This window comes from Musca domestica, unplaced genomic scaffold, assembly GCF_030504385.1.
Source record: "Musca domestica strain aabys unplaced genomic scaffold, Musca_domestica.polishedcontigs.V.1.1 8, whole genome shotgun sequence".
Classification (NCBI taxonomy): Eukaryota; Metazoa; Arthropoda; class Insecta; order Diptera; family Muscidae; genus Musca; species Musca domestica.
Window position 1 is genome coordinate 16,181,341 of NW_026712409.1, and position 12,577 is coordinate 16,193,917.

Genomic DNA, 12,577 nt, shown 5'->3' on the forward strand with positions numbered 1-12,577 from the left:
TCGCGATATTCGGTATTTTGATGATTTTAACGACATTATTCATCGGAATCGTTTCAAATTTGGTATTTGAAGTTCGAAATGGATACTACAGCCTAATACAGAAAATTGTCTATGCAGATCCACGTCTTCGTATAGGCCCCATTTTACCGGTTCCTCCTTATATTCGGTATTTTGATGATTTACAATCGACATTTTTAAGATTTTAACAGAATTTTTAACGGATCTTTTTTTTTTTTGAAAATTCCTAAATTCGTTCCAAATGGTAGAGGGTATTTAATGATCGGCCCGGCCGAATTTACAGCTTTTTTACTTGTTTTTAAATAACTATAACAGTTAAAGACTTAAAGTCTAGTAAACATCAAGAGTCAAAAATTGTTTTCTAAAACCAAGACTTTTTTACCGACTACTTTAGATATTACTCTGAATTTACACATTCGAAAAAAAACACAATAAGTTCACACATTCCTCAAATCTTCAAAATTCACACGTTGGGCGCCACTAAAATGAGCTTAAAATACATAGATCGAAAATTTCCAAAATCGTTACAAATGATGAAGGGTATTCACTGATTTTTTACTTGTTTTAATTATATTTTCGTCACTCTTTTTTAATGTTGAAAAAAAAAAACACTTTTTTCACTTAAAACTCACAATGCTTATTTTTCCAAAAAAATCTGTGTTGCCCGGTGTATAATTGTTATGAAAAGTCAAAATCCATTTATATAGTTGAATACAACATGTATTGAGTATTTATATTTAGATTCAACGAATATCAACAGATATAAATGAGCGTGTTCAACGTGATAATGATGATGATCCTCATCATCATCATCTAGATGACGGAGATGCTGACGTTGATCTTCATAATGATGATGATAATGAAGATTTTGAATATTAAGAATATGAAGAAGAAGAAGATCTGCACATTTAGTTTAGAAGAAAATACAACAGGGCACTCCACACGAAGACACACACACACACACACAGATGCACATTATCACACAAGTGCTGCTGCTACAACGTAAACTTTTATTAATTATTTGGGGGAAGACGACGACGACAATTGGTCTCTGGCCCCTTTTGCCGGCTATAGTAGAACGACCAGCCAGCCATTGACTGAAGAATGACTGACTAATTTGTCTTAAGTACACACACTCACACAAATGCAATAATTTTTTCTAAATTTTCTTCAGTTTCGGAAAATTTATATATTTTCCCCGTTGCAGCCCAAACTGCTGTCATATACATACATACATTCTTATATGTATGCGGATAGGTATGGGGCACAATATCTTCTCTTGTTGTATTCTAGCCAATATTAATATTTCCAATTTGTTCCTGTATTTATTTAATTTTTTTTATTTCTTCGTTTTTCCTTGCAGTTCTTGTTGTTGTTGTGTTATTTATTCTAGTATTCTTTGTTGTTATTTTTAATTCTTTTGAATTTTTTGAATATTCAAATATGAAATAGCTAAAACTGCAGTTTTCACAATGTTTTGGCCAGTATTTATTTTGTTATGAAATCGACTGACCAGCAGCCACCAGGCAGGCAGGCACTTTTCAAAAATATCCCCTTTTTTGCTGTTTTGTATTTTTCCATACGGTCTTTGACAATTTATTTTGTGTGTTTTTTTTTCGAAAAATATTAATTTTTAAACGCACACTCTTTTTTTTTAGTGATTCACATGAACAAGTGAGACATTGTTGGTCAAGGAAAAAAACAACACATACACACGGAAACATTTCCACTAATGGTTATTAATTATTCTCCAATTATTCATTTCAATTTTTTTTTTTTCAAATACATATATAATTCATTTTTTTGTTATTTTTTCATATAAATAAATCAAATTTTTACCGTATTCCTTTTTTCCAAAAATTTTCTTTTTTTGTATAATTTATTTCAATACTTTTTTTTATTTTTTTTCAAAATTTTCAATATTCGTTTTCTAGTCGTCAGTTTTCGCACACGCTCATCCAGCCCAAAACGGTACCTGGATCTCCGATAGTTTTCCTCAGACTGAGCAGTCGCTTATCATTTTTGGGGCCGGTGAAAAAGAACGCGAGCATATTTTGGCTGTCGCTGCTGCTGCTTTCCACTCTGTTAGCCAGCACCACCCTCCTCCGTAAACTTTCTTCTGGCCGATGCTTTCTTTGTACGTTTCACTTTTTTTCCTTGTGTTCCTGCTGTTTTTTTTTTTTCTGTGTTTTTTTTTTTGGCGGCGAGAAAGTTCAGTGAAATGAGAATGTACGCGTTTTGTGGGACACTGTGTTTGGAAACCACAAATTTAAAAAAAAAACTAAAAATTTTCTGGTTTCAAAAAAAAAAAAATTAAAATATCCGTGATTTTATCCCCGTTAGCCCTTTATAAAATACAGGGAGACATGAAAAAACTGCAACAAAATCAAACGCCACAATTTTTATTTTTTTAATTTTATTGAGTGAAAGCAAAAATATCGGAAGTAGCATCAAATTTAAGAATAAGTTTAGATTTGTTTGAATTGGTCACCTTTGGACCGAATTATGGCCTTCAAATGGCCAATGAAACCGTCACACGCCGCCCGAATGTTGCTCTGCGGTATTTTGACCCATTCCCGGTGATCGACACTTTGGTATGTTTTAGTGCCAACCTTGCTTTTCAAAATTCTCCAGACACAATAGTCCAACGGATTGGTATCCGGAGATTTTGGAGGCCATTGTGCGCTGAAAACGAAGCGAGGAACCTCATTTTGTAACCATTCTTGGGTGGCGCGTGCTGAGTGCGATGGTGCTGAGTCTTGTTGGATTGTCCAAGGTCTGCGGCCTAAATGTTTGGTTGTCCAAGGCTTTAATACACCCTCCAGAATATTTTCGCGATAATATTCAGCATTTATTCTGATGCCAGGTCGATTAATACGAGCGGAGAGCGACCATCGGCTGTTATGGCGGCCCACATCTTCACCATTGCCGGCGCTTGAATTCTGGTGGCCAACAAAAGGTGCACATTTTCAGCTGACCTCTTTGACAAGTAAACACGATCATTTTGTTTGTTTACAAACTGCTGGACAACGAAAACCAAATTCGGCAATTCCCCACTTTCGACCAATCGAAGCAACTCTTTCGCTCTTTTGAGTCTATGTTCTTTCTATTGCGTTGTAAGTTCTTGCACTTTTTGGAATTTATTCATTCATTTTTCAATATTTGCCGAATAGAATATTGCGATATGTTCAGCTCAAGAACCATTTTTCGGTGACTGCGACGCGAGTTTCGATCAAGTCGTTTCTTTATTTTTCGAACCATTTCTGCTGATGTTGCTGTTTTCTTCCGTCCACTTTCTTGACGTCGAGCTACGCTACCAGTATCACGATAACGAGTGATGGTACGAGACACAAAAGAGTTATTCACATTTAAATGTTGTAGTTCTCTAATCGCACTACCACGCTTGAATTCCATTACCAATAACTTTTTTTCTGGAAAATTTTCACCAAAATGCTTTTGAACGCTTGTAAACAATATAATGAGCTGTCACTGGAATAATTTAAAATTGTTGGTTGCAGTTTTTTCATTTCACCCTGTAATTGGGTCTCCGAGAAAAAATCTCTTAAAAATTCACATTTATAGCTTATTATATTATTATTTGTCCCTAGAAAGAAATTCTTAAAAAATCCGCATTTTTAGCTCTATTAGTCCTTGAGATAGTATTCTTAAAAAAATCCTCGCTTATAAACCTCTCAAAAATTTACAAAATATTAAAAAAGGCGAATAAATTTAGCGAATAAATTTAGAAAATATTCCGTAACAATCCACCCTGTTGGTATTTTAGAATATATTCTTAAAAATACATCCTTAATTATCATTGATCCCTAAGAAAATTTTCTTAAAATTCAACCTCAAAAAAGCCCTAATAAATTCCAAGTCTTTAGATCTGTTAGTCCCAGAGAAAATATTCTTAAATCTTCCTCATCTTAAATTCCATTTGGAGCTCTATTGGTCCGAGAAAAATCTCTTAAAAATTCACATTTACAGCTTTATTTGTCCCTAGAAATAAATTCTTTAAAAATCCGCATTAATAGCTCCGTTAGCTCCTGAGATGGTATTCTTAAAAAATCCTCGCTTAAAACCCGTTAAAAGTTTACAAAACATTTTTTAAAAATCGCATCGGTCCTTAAGGAAATATTACGATTAAAACCCTGTTGGTATTTTGGAATATATTCATAATAAAGTCATCCTTAAATAACTTCGATCCCTACACAAAAGTGTCCTTAAAATTCCACCTTAATAAATTCCAAGTTTATGGCTCTGTTAGTTCCTAAGAAAATATTCATAAATCTTCCACATCTGATCTGGTCTCTGAAGAAACATATTTTTAAAAAATCCCATTCATATCTACATTGGTCCCCGAGAAAAAAGCTCTTCAAATTTCACATTTAAATCTCTATTGATCCCTAAAAAAAACTCCTTAAAGATCCGAATTTTAGCTCTGTCATTCCCTGAGTTAGTATTCTCAACAAATCCTCACTTATAAACCTGTCAAAATTTACACAATATTTAAAAAAAATCGCTTTGGTCCTTAAGAGCATATTCCTTAACCATCCACTATTAAAACCTTGCTGGTATTTTAGAACATATTCCTCTTAAATCCATCCGTAAATACCTTTGATCCCTAAGAAAATTCTCTTTAAATTCAACCTTAAAAGAATAACCCTAAGAAACCACTCCAAAAAAGGTCTATCCTTAACGGCGGTGCCTAAAAAATACGCCAAAAAAAACAAAATCGTGGGTAAATGTATTTTTACAGGCCTGATTTCCATTTTATAGCCCTAATTTCCCTATGTATATTTTTATTCACTCCTATTGGCCCGTTGGCCCTTTAAATATATTCAGAAAAAATCCACCCTTAACATTCGATGGACCCCCAAATGGTTGCCATTTAGAAAAGTGGTTTTGCCATTTATTTTAAATTTTAAATAAATTTAATTTAAATTTTCTCTCAACACTGTGCCATGTTCTTCTAAACAACAATGATGTGGTTGCTGTTGTTGTTGTCATTATTATTATTTTCTCTAGGAATCTAAAATAGAATCCGTTCGCGTTAGGTTCACTTGACGTTTTGAAAAGAAAAGAAAAAAACAGTGAATATATCGACGACGACACCACCGTCGTCTTCGTCACTCCTGATGCTGATCAACAGCAAGTGTGTGTGTGCGCGCGCTGAGAAGAGTGCGTTTTTTGGCTGTCTTAAAAATATTCGAAAAATTGTTATAAACAGCCGCATTTGTTGCCGTCGTTGGTTGTCAGACGATGCATTTAAAAAAATAGACACACGTACATAATTATCTGCGCCCTCTTGCATTTATCTACCCCATTTCGATGTTTTTTTTTTTCTTCGGTGGGCAGATAGGCAGACAGCAGTGCGTGTGCCTTGTATGCCCGCTGGCAGAGAGACAGGCCCAACATAGCACGGTGCTACTTGAGTGGGTATGTTTTTGTACGATATTTGGTTATTTCCGGGATTTATGAACTATCAGATAGATTGTTTGTTGACGGCAGTTTTTTTTCGCCGGCAATGAATGTTTAAGAATGGGAGAGATAGAGAGGCACTACACGCACAAATTGCATTCATTGATTTGAATTGAAATGAAAATAATATATAGCTACACAAGATAAATTGTGCCATAAAATATCTATACAGGGTGAGATAAAAAACTGATGATTTGATTTTAATATTTTTTACATATTTTTTTTAATTTTATTGAATGAAAGCAAAAAAAGATGTCGGAAACAGCGTCAACTTTTAGAATAAGTTTTGATTTGTTTGAATTGGTCAGATTTGGCACGAATTATGGCCTACAAATGGCGAATAAAACCGTCACACGCTGCGCGAATGTGCCTCTGCGGTATTTTGGACCATTCCCGGCGAAGCGCTTGCTGGAGGTGATCGACACTTTGGTGTTTTTTAGTGCCAACCTTGCTTTCCAAAATACTCCAGACACAATAGTCCAACCGATTGGTATCCGGACGTTTTCGTGGCCATTGTGCGCTGGAAATGAAGCGAGGAACCTCATTTTGTAACCATTCTTGGGTGGCGCGTGCTAAGTACGATGGTTCTAAGTCCTGTTGGAATGTCCAAGGTCTGCGGCCAAAATGTTTGCATGTCCAAGGCTATAATACACCCTCCAGAATATTATCGCGATAATATTCGGCATTCATTCTGATGCCACGGTCGAGCGGAGAGCGACCATTGGCTGTTACGGCGGCACACACAATCACCATGGCCTTCTCGAGTTTGAGTTCTGGTGGCCAACCGAAAGTGCACATTTTCAGCTGACCTTTTTGGCAAGTAAACACGATCATTTTGTTTGTTTACAAACTGCTGGACAACAAATGTTTTCTTATCGAAGAAAATCAAATTCGAATGTTCACCACTTTCGGCCAAGCGAAGCAACTCTTTAGCTCTTTTGAGTCTATTTTCTTTCTGTTGCGGTGCAAGTTCTTGCACTTTTTGAAATTTCAATGGCTTTATCCCGAGCTCATTTTTCAATATTTGCCGAATGGAATATTGCGATATGATCAGCCCACGAGCCATTTTTCGGCCACTGCGACGAGGGTTTCGAACAATGTAATGAGCTGTCACTGGAATAATTTTAACAGTTCTCGGGCGAGTGGCTTAGAAATGGCAGCAGTCTGAAGTTGGTTGCAGTTTTTTCATCTCACCCTGTAATTATGTTCTAAGGTTATTTGAGAAATTGATAAACACATTTTCTATGATGTTGTTAACAAAAGCAATGCGATCATAAATTAATATCGAAGATCCGAGGATTGCGAGTTCCATTGTTTCAAGTATTTTTATTTGTAAACAATCTCCATATATGTATTAATTATTAACTTAAGTTTCTTGTAAGGAATAAAGAAGAAATATGTAACTAAAAATATACACACAAGACAATATACAATTATTATTAAATATACTATTAAGTATAACTCTTTTGTCCTCCGTCTTTGTTTTTTCTGATTAGCTATTGTTTATCGTGGTCATTTTATTTTTTCATATCATATCCATCAAAATTACATTAAGCGTATCCTGGTGTGGAAAATATACAATATATTAAAATACTATCTCCCCTCTGCGTTAAGAATAAATGTTAAACTCTACGATGTTATCAATACAAAATATAACTAGTCTTTTAATTTCTGGTATTTTTGTTTTGGGTTTCTTTTTTTTATTTATCATTACGAATGTTAGTTGATCCTCCGGCTGGCTGTGCACGTTTGTTCCAAGGCACTTTTAGACCGAATAAAAGTGTGAATTAAATCGTGGTCTTCCCGATGGTTTGGTGAACGGTGAAAACCATGCCAAAGAAAAGCGGCCAAATACAGATTGAATACTTTTTAGTCGTGATTTTTTGGCCCAACGGGCTTCCTCTTTTTTCAGTTGCTCAATGCCCTAAAATCGAAAAAAGTTATTGGTATTGGATCTTAAAGATAAAAAGACTAGCTTGACTTACCGTCTGATCATTGAGTATTGCCGTTAGCTGTGTTGCCAACATAATAATTGTAAAGATGGCAAACATCAACGCCTCAAATGTTAGGAAAAGTAATAGGAATATTGTGGCTGGCGGTGAATATGGCGAACATTGGCGCCATTCGTTGCGTACACATTCAGCAAAGGATGTTAATACCAGAAATATTGCATGAACCGATATCGATGCGATGTAAAACTAAAATTATAGAATTATTAGAACAATTTTATTTAAGAGCATTGAATAAAAAGCTATAGTACCCTAGAGAAATCGGTCAGCCAATTCTATAAAAAAAATTTTCATGTCTTCAAAATAAAGGAACATAACTTAACAAAAACGAATATAAAAAGCTGTAAGTTCGCCCGGGCTGAATTTTGAATACCCTCTAACATTTGGAATGAATTTGTCAACTTTCAAAAAAAAATAAAATTCGGTAAAAATTCTGTTAAAATCTTAAAAATACCTAATTTAACCGTTATATTAGGGTCTATACGACGACATGGACCTGCGTAGGCAACTATTGTCATAAGCCATTACAATAAAAAAGGCGAAAATAAAATCTTTAAAATAGCAAATATCGGAGGGTACCGTTATATGGAGGCTATACGAAGTCGTGGACCTGCACAGACAATTTTCTGTCTTAGGCTGTAGTAACCATTACGAACTACAAATACGAAATTTGAAGCGATTCCGGTGAATAATATCGACAAAATCATCAAAATACCGAATATCGGGAGGTGCCGTTATATGGAGGCTATACGAAGTCGTGGACCTGCACAGACAATTTTCTGTCTTAGGCTGTAGTAACCATTACGAACTTTAAATACGAAATTTGAAGCGATTCCGGTGAATAATATCGACAAAATCATCAAAATACCGGATATCAGGAGGTGCCGTTATATGGGGGCTATACGAATTTTCTTTCATAGGCTTTAGTATCCATTACAAACCTCAAATACCAAATTTTAAACAATTCCGATGAATAATGTCGCTAAAATCATCAAAATACTGAATATCGGGAGGTACCGTTATATGGGGGCTATACGAAGGCGTGGACCTGCACAGACAGTCTCGTGACATAGGCTGTGGTATCCATTACGAGCTTCAAATACGAAATTTGAAACGATTCCGGTGAATAATGTCGCTAAACTCATTAAAATACCAAATATCAGGAGGTACCGTTATATGGGGGCTATACGAAGACGTGGACCTGCACTGACAATTTTCTGTCATAGGCTGTAGGATCCATTATGAACTTCAAATACGAAATTTGAAACGATTCCGGTGAATAATGTCGGTAAAATCGTGGGGGCTATACCAAAACGAGGACCTACATGGTCCATTTTCAATACCAAAGGTCCTGCAAACACAATATACATTTGAGTAAAATTTTGTCAACTTTGATTCACTGATTTTGTATCTGTAGACCTTTGGTGTCTTTGCGTCTCGCATGAACATATTGGTCTTTTATGAGCCGAAGCTTTGGTCTACTAAAAGATGGTCTAGTGATCTTGCATATCAATTCCTTGTTTTTGTCTTCTATGAGAATACTTTTTGATGCTCTATTTAAGAAAACAATATAAGAATTTTTTGATACCCCCTTACAAGACCTTCTTGTTCCCTACGAAAAATAATTTTTGTTCTATTATCAATTGTATAAACTTCCGTCCTCTAAAGACAATTTTTTGTTCTTAAATGTTGCTATATTTAACTATAGTAATTAAAGTCCCATCTATAAATGCTCTATGGTAAAATACATTCCAAAGACAATTTTTTTCTTTTGGAATGAAATTTGACCTGTTGATTTAACTCATTATGATATTTAGCAAGCAAAAAAGTTGTCTCTTGAGTCATTACAACAAAAATCGTTTTCTTATCTTTAACATTGATTAACATGACTGAATACATTTTGTTGTCGTTGGTCATTTCTACGCTAGTTAAATTTCTTTCTGGTCATTTATTTCTTTAGTGTCTTCTAAGGGATGTTTACTAAACGTTGGTGTTCTACATTTGTTTACACACAAGATGATGTCACATTCAAATTCTTCCTCAACTCCCTCCTTTGAAAATGTCAATGAATGGGGGGTTTATATTCTTTAAAAAATCTTACCGTAAATAATACAAAATATTTTTGATTATTCTCTCCCACACAATTGTTCACCCATGGACAATGATGATCCATTTTCCGTATACACCGCTGGCAAACGGAACAGTGATGGGCACGATCTGGTTTAATGCTGCAACATTTGGGACACTTGAATATCATTTGGCCCTCACGATAGCCCATTTGTTCAATCATTTCTTTGGTGGCATTTCCCCTGGGAACTGCACCCTTTTCAAAGCATCCAGAAAAAGAAATAATTAAATTAGCAATTGCCTGTAGTGGCTAGCAAGATTATGTTATTATTCCACCTACCGGATCTGATAACATGGTGCGTATATGCGAGGCAAATGCCAGGAATGCCAAAGCCTGAAATATGATTGTATTCACTGTACTGAAAACTGGATGTGGACTGGGCAGAAGGATAACACGCATCACCACAAATTCGGCGAACAAAATCAGCAGCCATGTCAAGACGGCACAGAAAATGCCACAAATATCTTTAACACACCAGAAGCGACCGCCACAGGAACGATTGTGGGGATCGTTGTAGGGGTTTCCACCACCCAGAGGTGTATACATGGCGTTAAGCTCCAGAAATCCCACAAATCCTAGAAATTTAAAGGGACCAACTGATCGAAAAAGAAGGTACTCAGGGCTTAGCAGGTCGAAAGCCAGAAATTAGCTGGAGTTCACAGAGTTCACCAGATCGAAAGGAGCAAGTTGAGTTTAGGGGCTGTGCTCTGATCATTTTGAAATTTTTACCACAGGTAGGTATTTTTAAACTGATTACGGCAATATAAATTTTTTGTGGGGGAAATAACCGGTTACCCGGTTATTGGACCCGAAAGTTCAGATACAATGTTCGGTTTTTATCCGGTTCCACTGAACCGATACAAACAAAATGGGTATCATTGGAAAGCTTATGAAAATACCTATCCAACAAGTGGTCACATGAACCGGTTACAAGAACCGGTTCCAGAGTAATGCAAGAAAATTGATATTTTTTACCAGTACTTTTTGAAAAACCCATAAAAACTCAAAAATGGACCCATTATAAGGTATTAAAATCTACATACCGTATTATAGCCAACAATATTGCCTTTCCAAAATGGTATCATACATGTTGATATCTTTTGTAGTTCCGAAGATATTAGTGATAGAAGTCATTAATTTGCAATTTTTTCTCCAGTCAAATGTATCTAACCTCTATAGCATTTTTAAACAGCCGGCCTTCGGCCGGGGTTTGAGATTTTCTTCTCTGGGGTATGTCCAACACCGGCTACGCGATCGCTAGTTTTTCTTAACATCGTAATCTTTGTAGGTAGCCGGCCTTCGGCCGGGGCTTGAGATTTTCTCCTCTGGGGTATGTCCTACACCGGCTACGCGATCGCTAGTTTTTCTAAACATCGTAATCTTCGTAGGTAGCCGGCCTTCGGCCGGGGCTTGAGATTTTCTCCTCTGGGGTATGTCCAACACCGGCTACGCGATCGCTAATTTTTCTAAAAATTGTAATTTTTGTAAGTAGCCGGCCTTCGGCCGGGGCTTAAGATTTTCTCCTCTGGGGTATGTCCAACACCGGCTACGCGATCAATAGTTTCCTAAAAACTGTAGTTTTCGAAAGTAGCCGGCCTTCGGCCGGGGCTTAAGATTTTCTCCTCTGGGGTATGTCCAACACCGGCTACGCGATCCATAGTTTTTCTAAAAATTGTAATTTTTGTAAGTAGCCGGCCTTCGGCCGGGGCTTAAGATTTTCTCCTCTGGGATATGTCCAACACCGACTACGCGATCCATAATATTCTAACAACACCAAATTAAAAACAAAGCAGATTAACAAGAACGTTAAACCCGACATAAAACTTGGCTTCACTCATACTACTTTCATAAGTAACAACTTTAAAAGCCAATATCTTCGGAATTACAAAAGATATCAACACATATGACACCATTTTGGAAAGGCAATAGTGTTAGCTATAATATTGTGTATAGATTTTAAGACCCTATAATGGGTCAATTTTCGAGTTTTTATGGGTTTTTCAAAAAGTACTGGTAAAAAATATCAATTTTCTTGCATTACTCTGGAACCGGTTCTTGTAACCGGTTCATGTGACCACTTGTTGGATAGGTATTTTCATAAGCTTTCCAATGATACCCATTTTGTTTGTATCGGTTCAGTGGAACCGGATAAAAACCGAACATTGTATCTGAACTTTCGGGTCCAATAACCGGGTAACCGGTTATTTCCCCCACAAAAAATTTATATTGCCGTAATCAGTTTAAAAATACCTACCTGTAGTATAAATTTCAAGTCAATCCGAGCACAGCCCCTAAACTCAACTTATGCCGATCGAAAACCTGAATCCCTTGCAGGGTTTTAAAAAGTCGGCCCCATCTAAACATAAACAGCTGTTTATAAATCCTCAAGAGAAAGAAATATTAGGTACTGGCTAATGATAACAAACAGTTCTTCTTCTTCGCTGTTCTGAGTAATCAATGTACAATGTGTGATAACAGTTCATACTCAGGTGGTTTTAAAGGCATGTTTACACATACGAAATTAGGTCGCTTTAAACTGTCAATAAGATTGTCAATTGAAATCATGGTAGAAGAATATGGGTAGACGCGTCGACAGAGCTGCTAGGACAATGAAGTGTCAAACCAATTTTGAAATTGAAAATGTTGAATGAAAAATTATTTAAATTTATAAAAATTGTTGAAAAACGCGAATTATAATAACCTCCAAATGACGTCGTATAAGAATATTCTACTTATACTTGAAAAAATATTTAAAAATGTTTGGCATATTAATGTTCCCAAGCGTTGATGCATGTACCTGCATTCTTCTGCCATGATTGAAATTTAGTGGACTTGATACATCAAATAAAAGCCAATGAACTACAGACTTCATGTATACTGAATAAAGAAATAAAAAAATATAAATAAATAAAATTATTTCGTTATTTTATAGAACAACAAT

General features: G+C 35.9%; 1 protein-coding gene across 1 annotated transcript; it reads right to left on the reverse strand.

Annotated features, from left to right (window-relative positions):
* Positions 1 to 6,805: 6,805 nt before the first annotated feature.
* LOC101891041 (palmitoyltransferase ZDHHC3) lies at positions 6,806 to 10,251 on the reverse strand. The gene is made up of 4 exons (XM_005177024.4): positions 9,916 to 10,251; positions 9,610 to 9,831; positions 7,485 to 7,697; positions 6,806 to 7,423 (listed from the first exon to the last, which is right to left on the reverse strand). Exons 1-4 carry the CDS (start codon positions 10,180 to 10,182, stop codon positions 7,265 to 7,267), a joined length of 861 nt encoding a protein of 286 aa, XP_005177081.1. The 5' UTR covers positions 10,183 to 10,251; the 3' UTR covers positions 6,806 to 7,264.
* Positions 10,252 to 12,577: the final 2,326 nt, after the last annotated feature.

What these genes read in the sequence shown, in the direction of transcription:
- LOC101891041 (XM_005177024.4), bottom strand. Translation starts at nt 10,182, where the DNA reads ATGTATACACCTCTGGGTGGTGGAAACCCCTACAACGATCCCCACAAT. An exon ending in GCACCATGTTATCAGATCCG is followed by an intron (nt 9,832 to 9,915) that starts GTAGGTGGAATA and finishes TGCTTTGAAAAG; the next exon opens with GGTGCAGTTCCCAGGGGAAA. An exon ending in CAATACTCAATGATCAGACG is followed by an intron (nt 7,424 to 7,484) that starts GTAAGTCAAGCT and finishes TTTCGATTTTAG; the next exon opens with GGCATTGAGCAACTGAAAAA.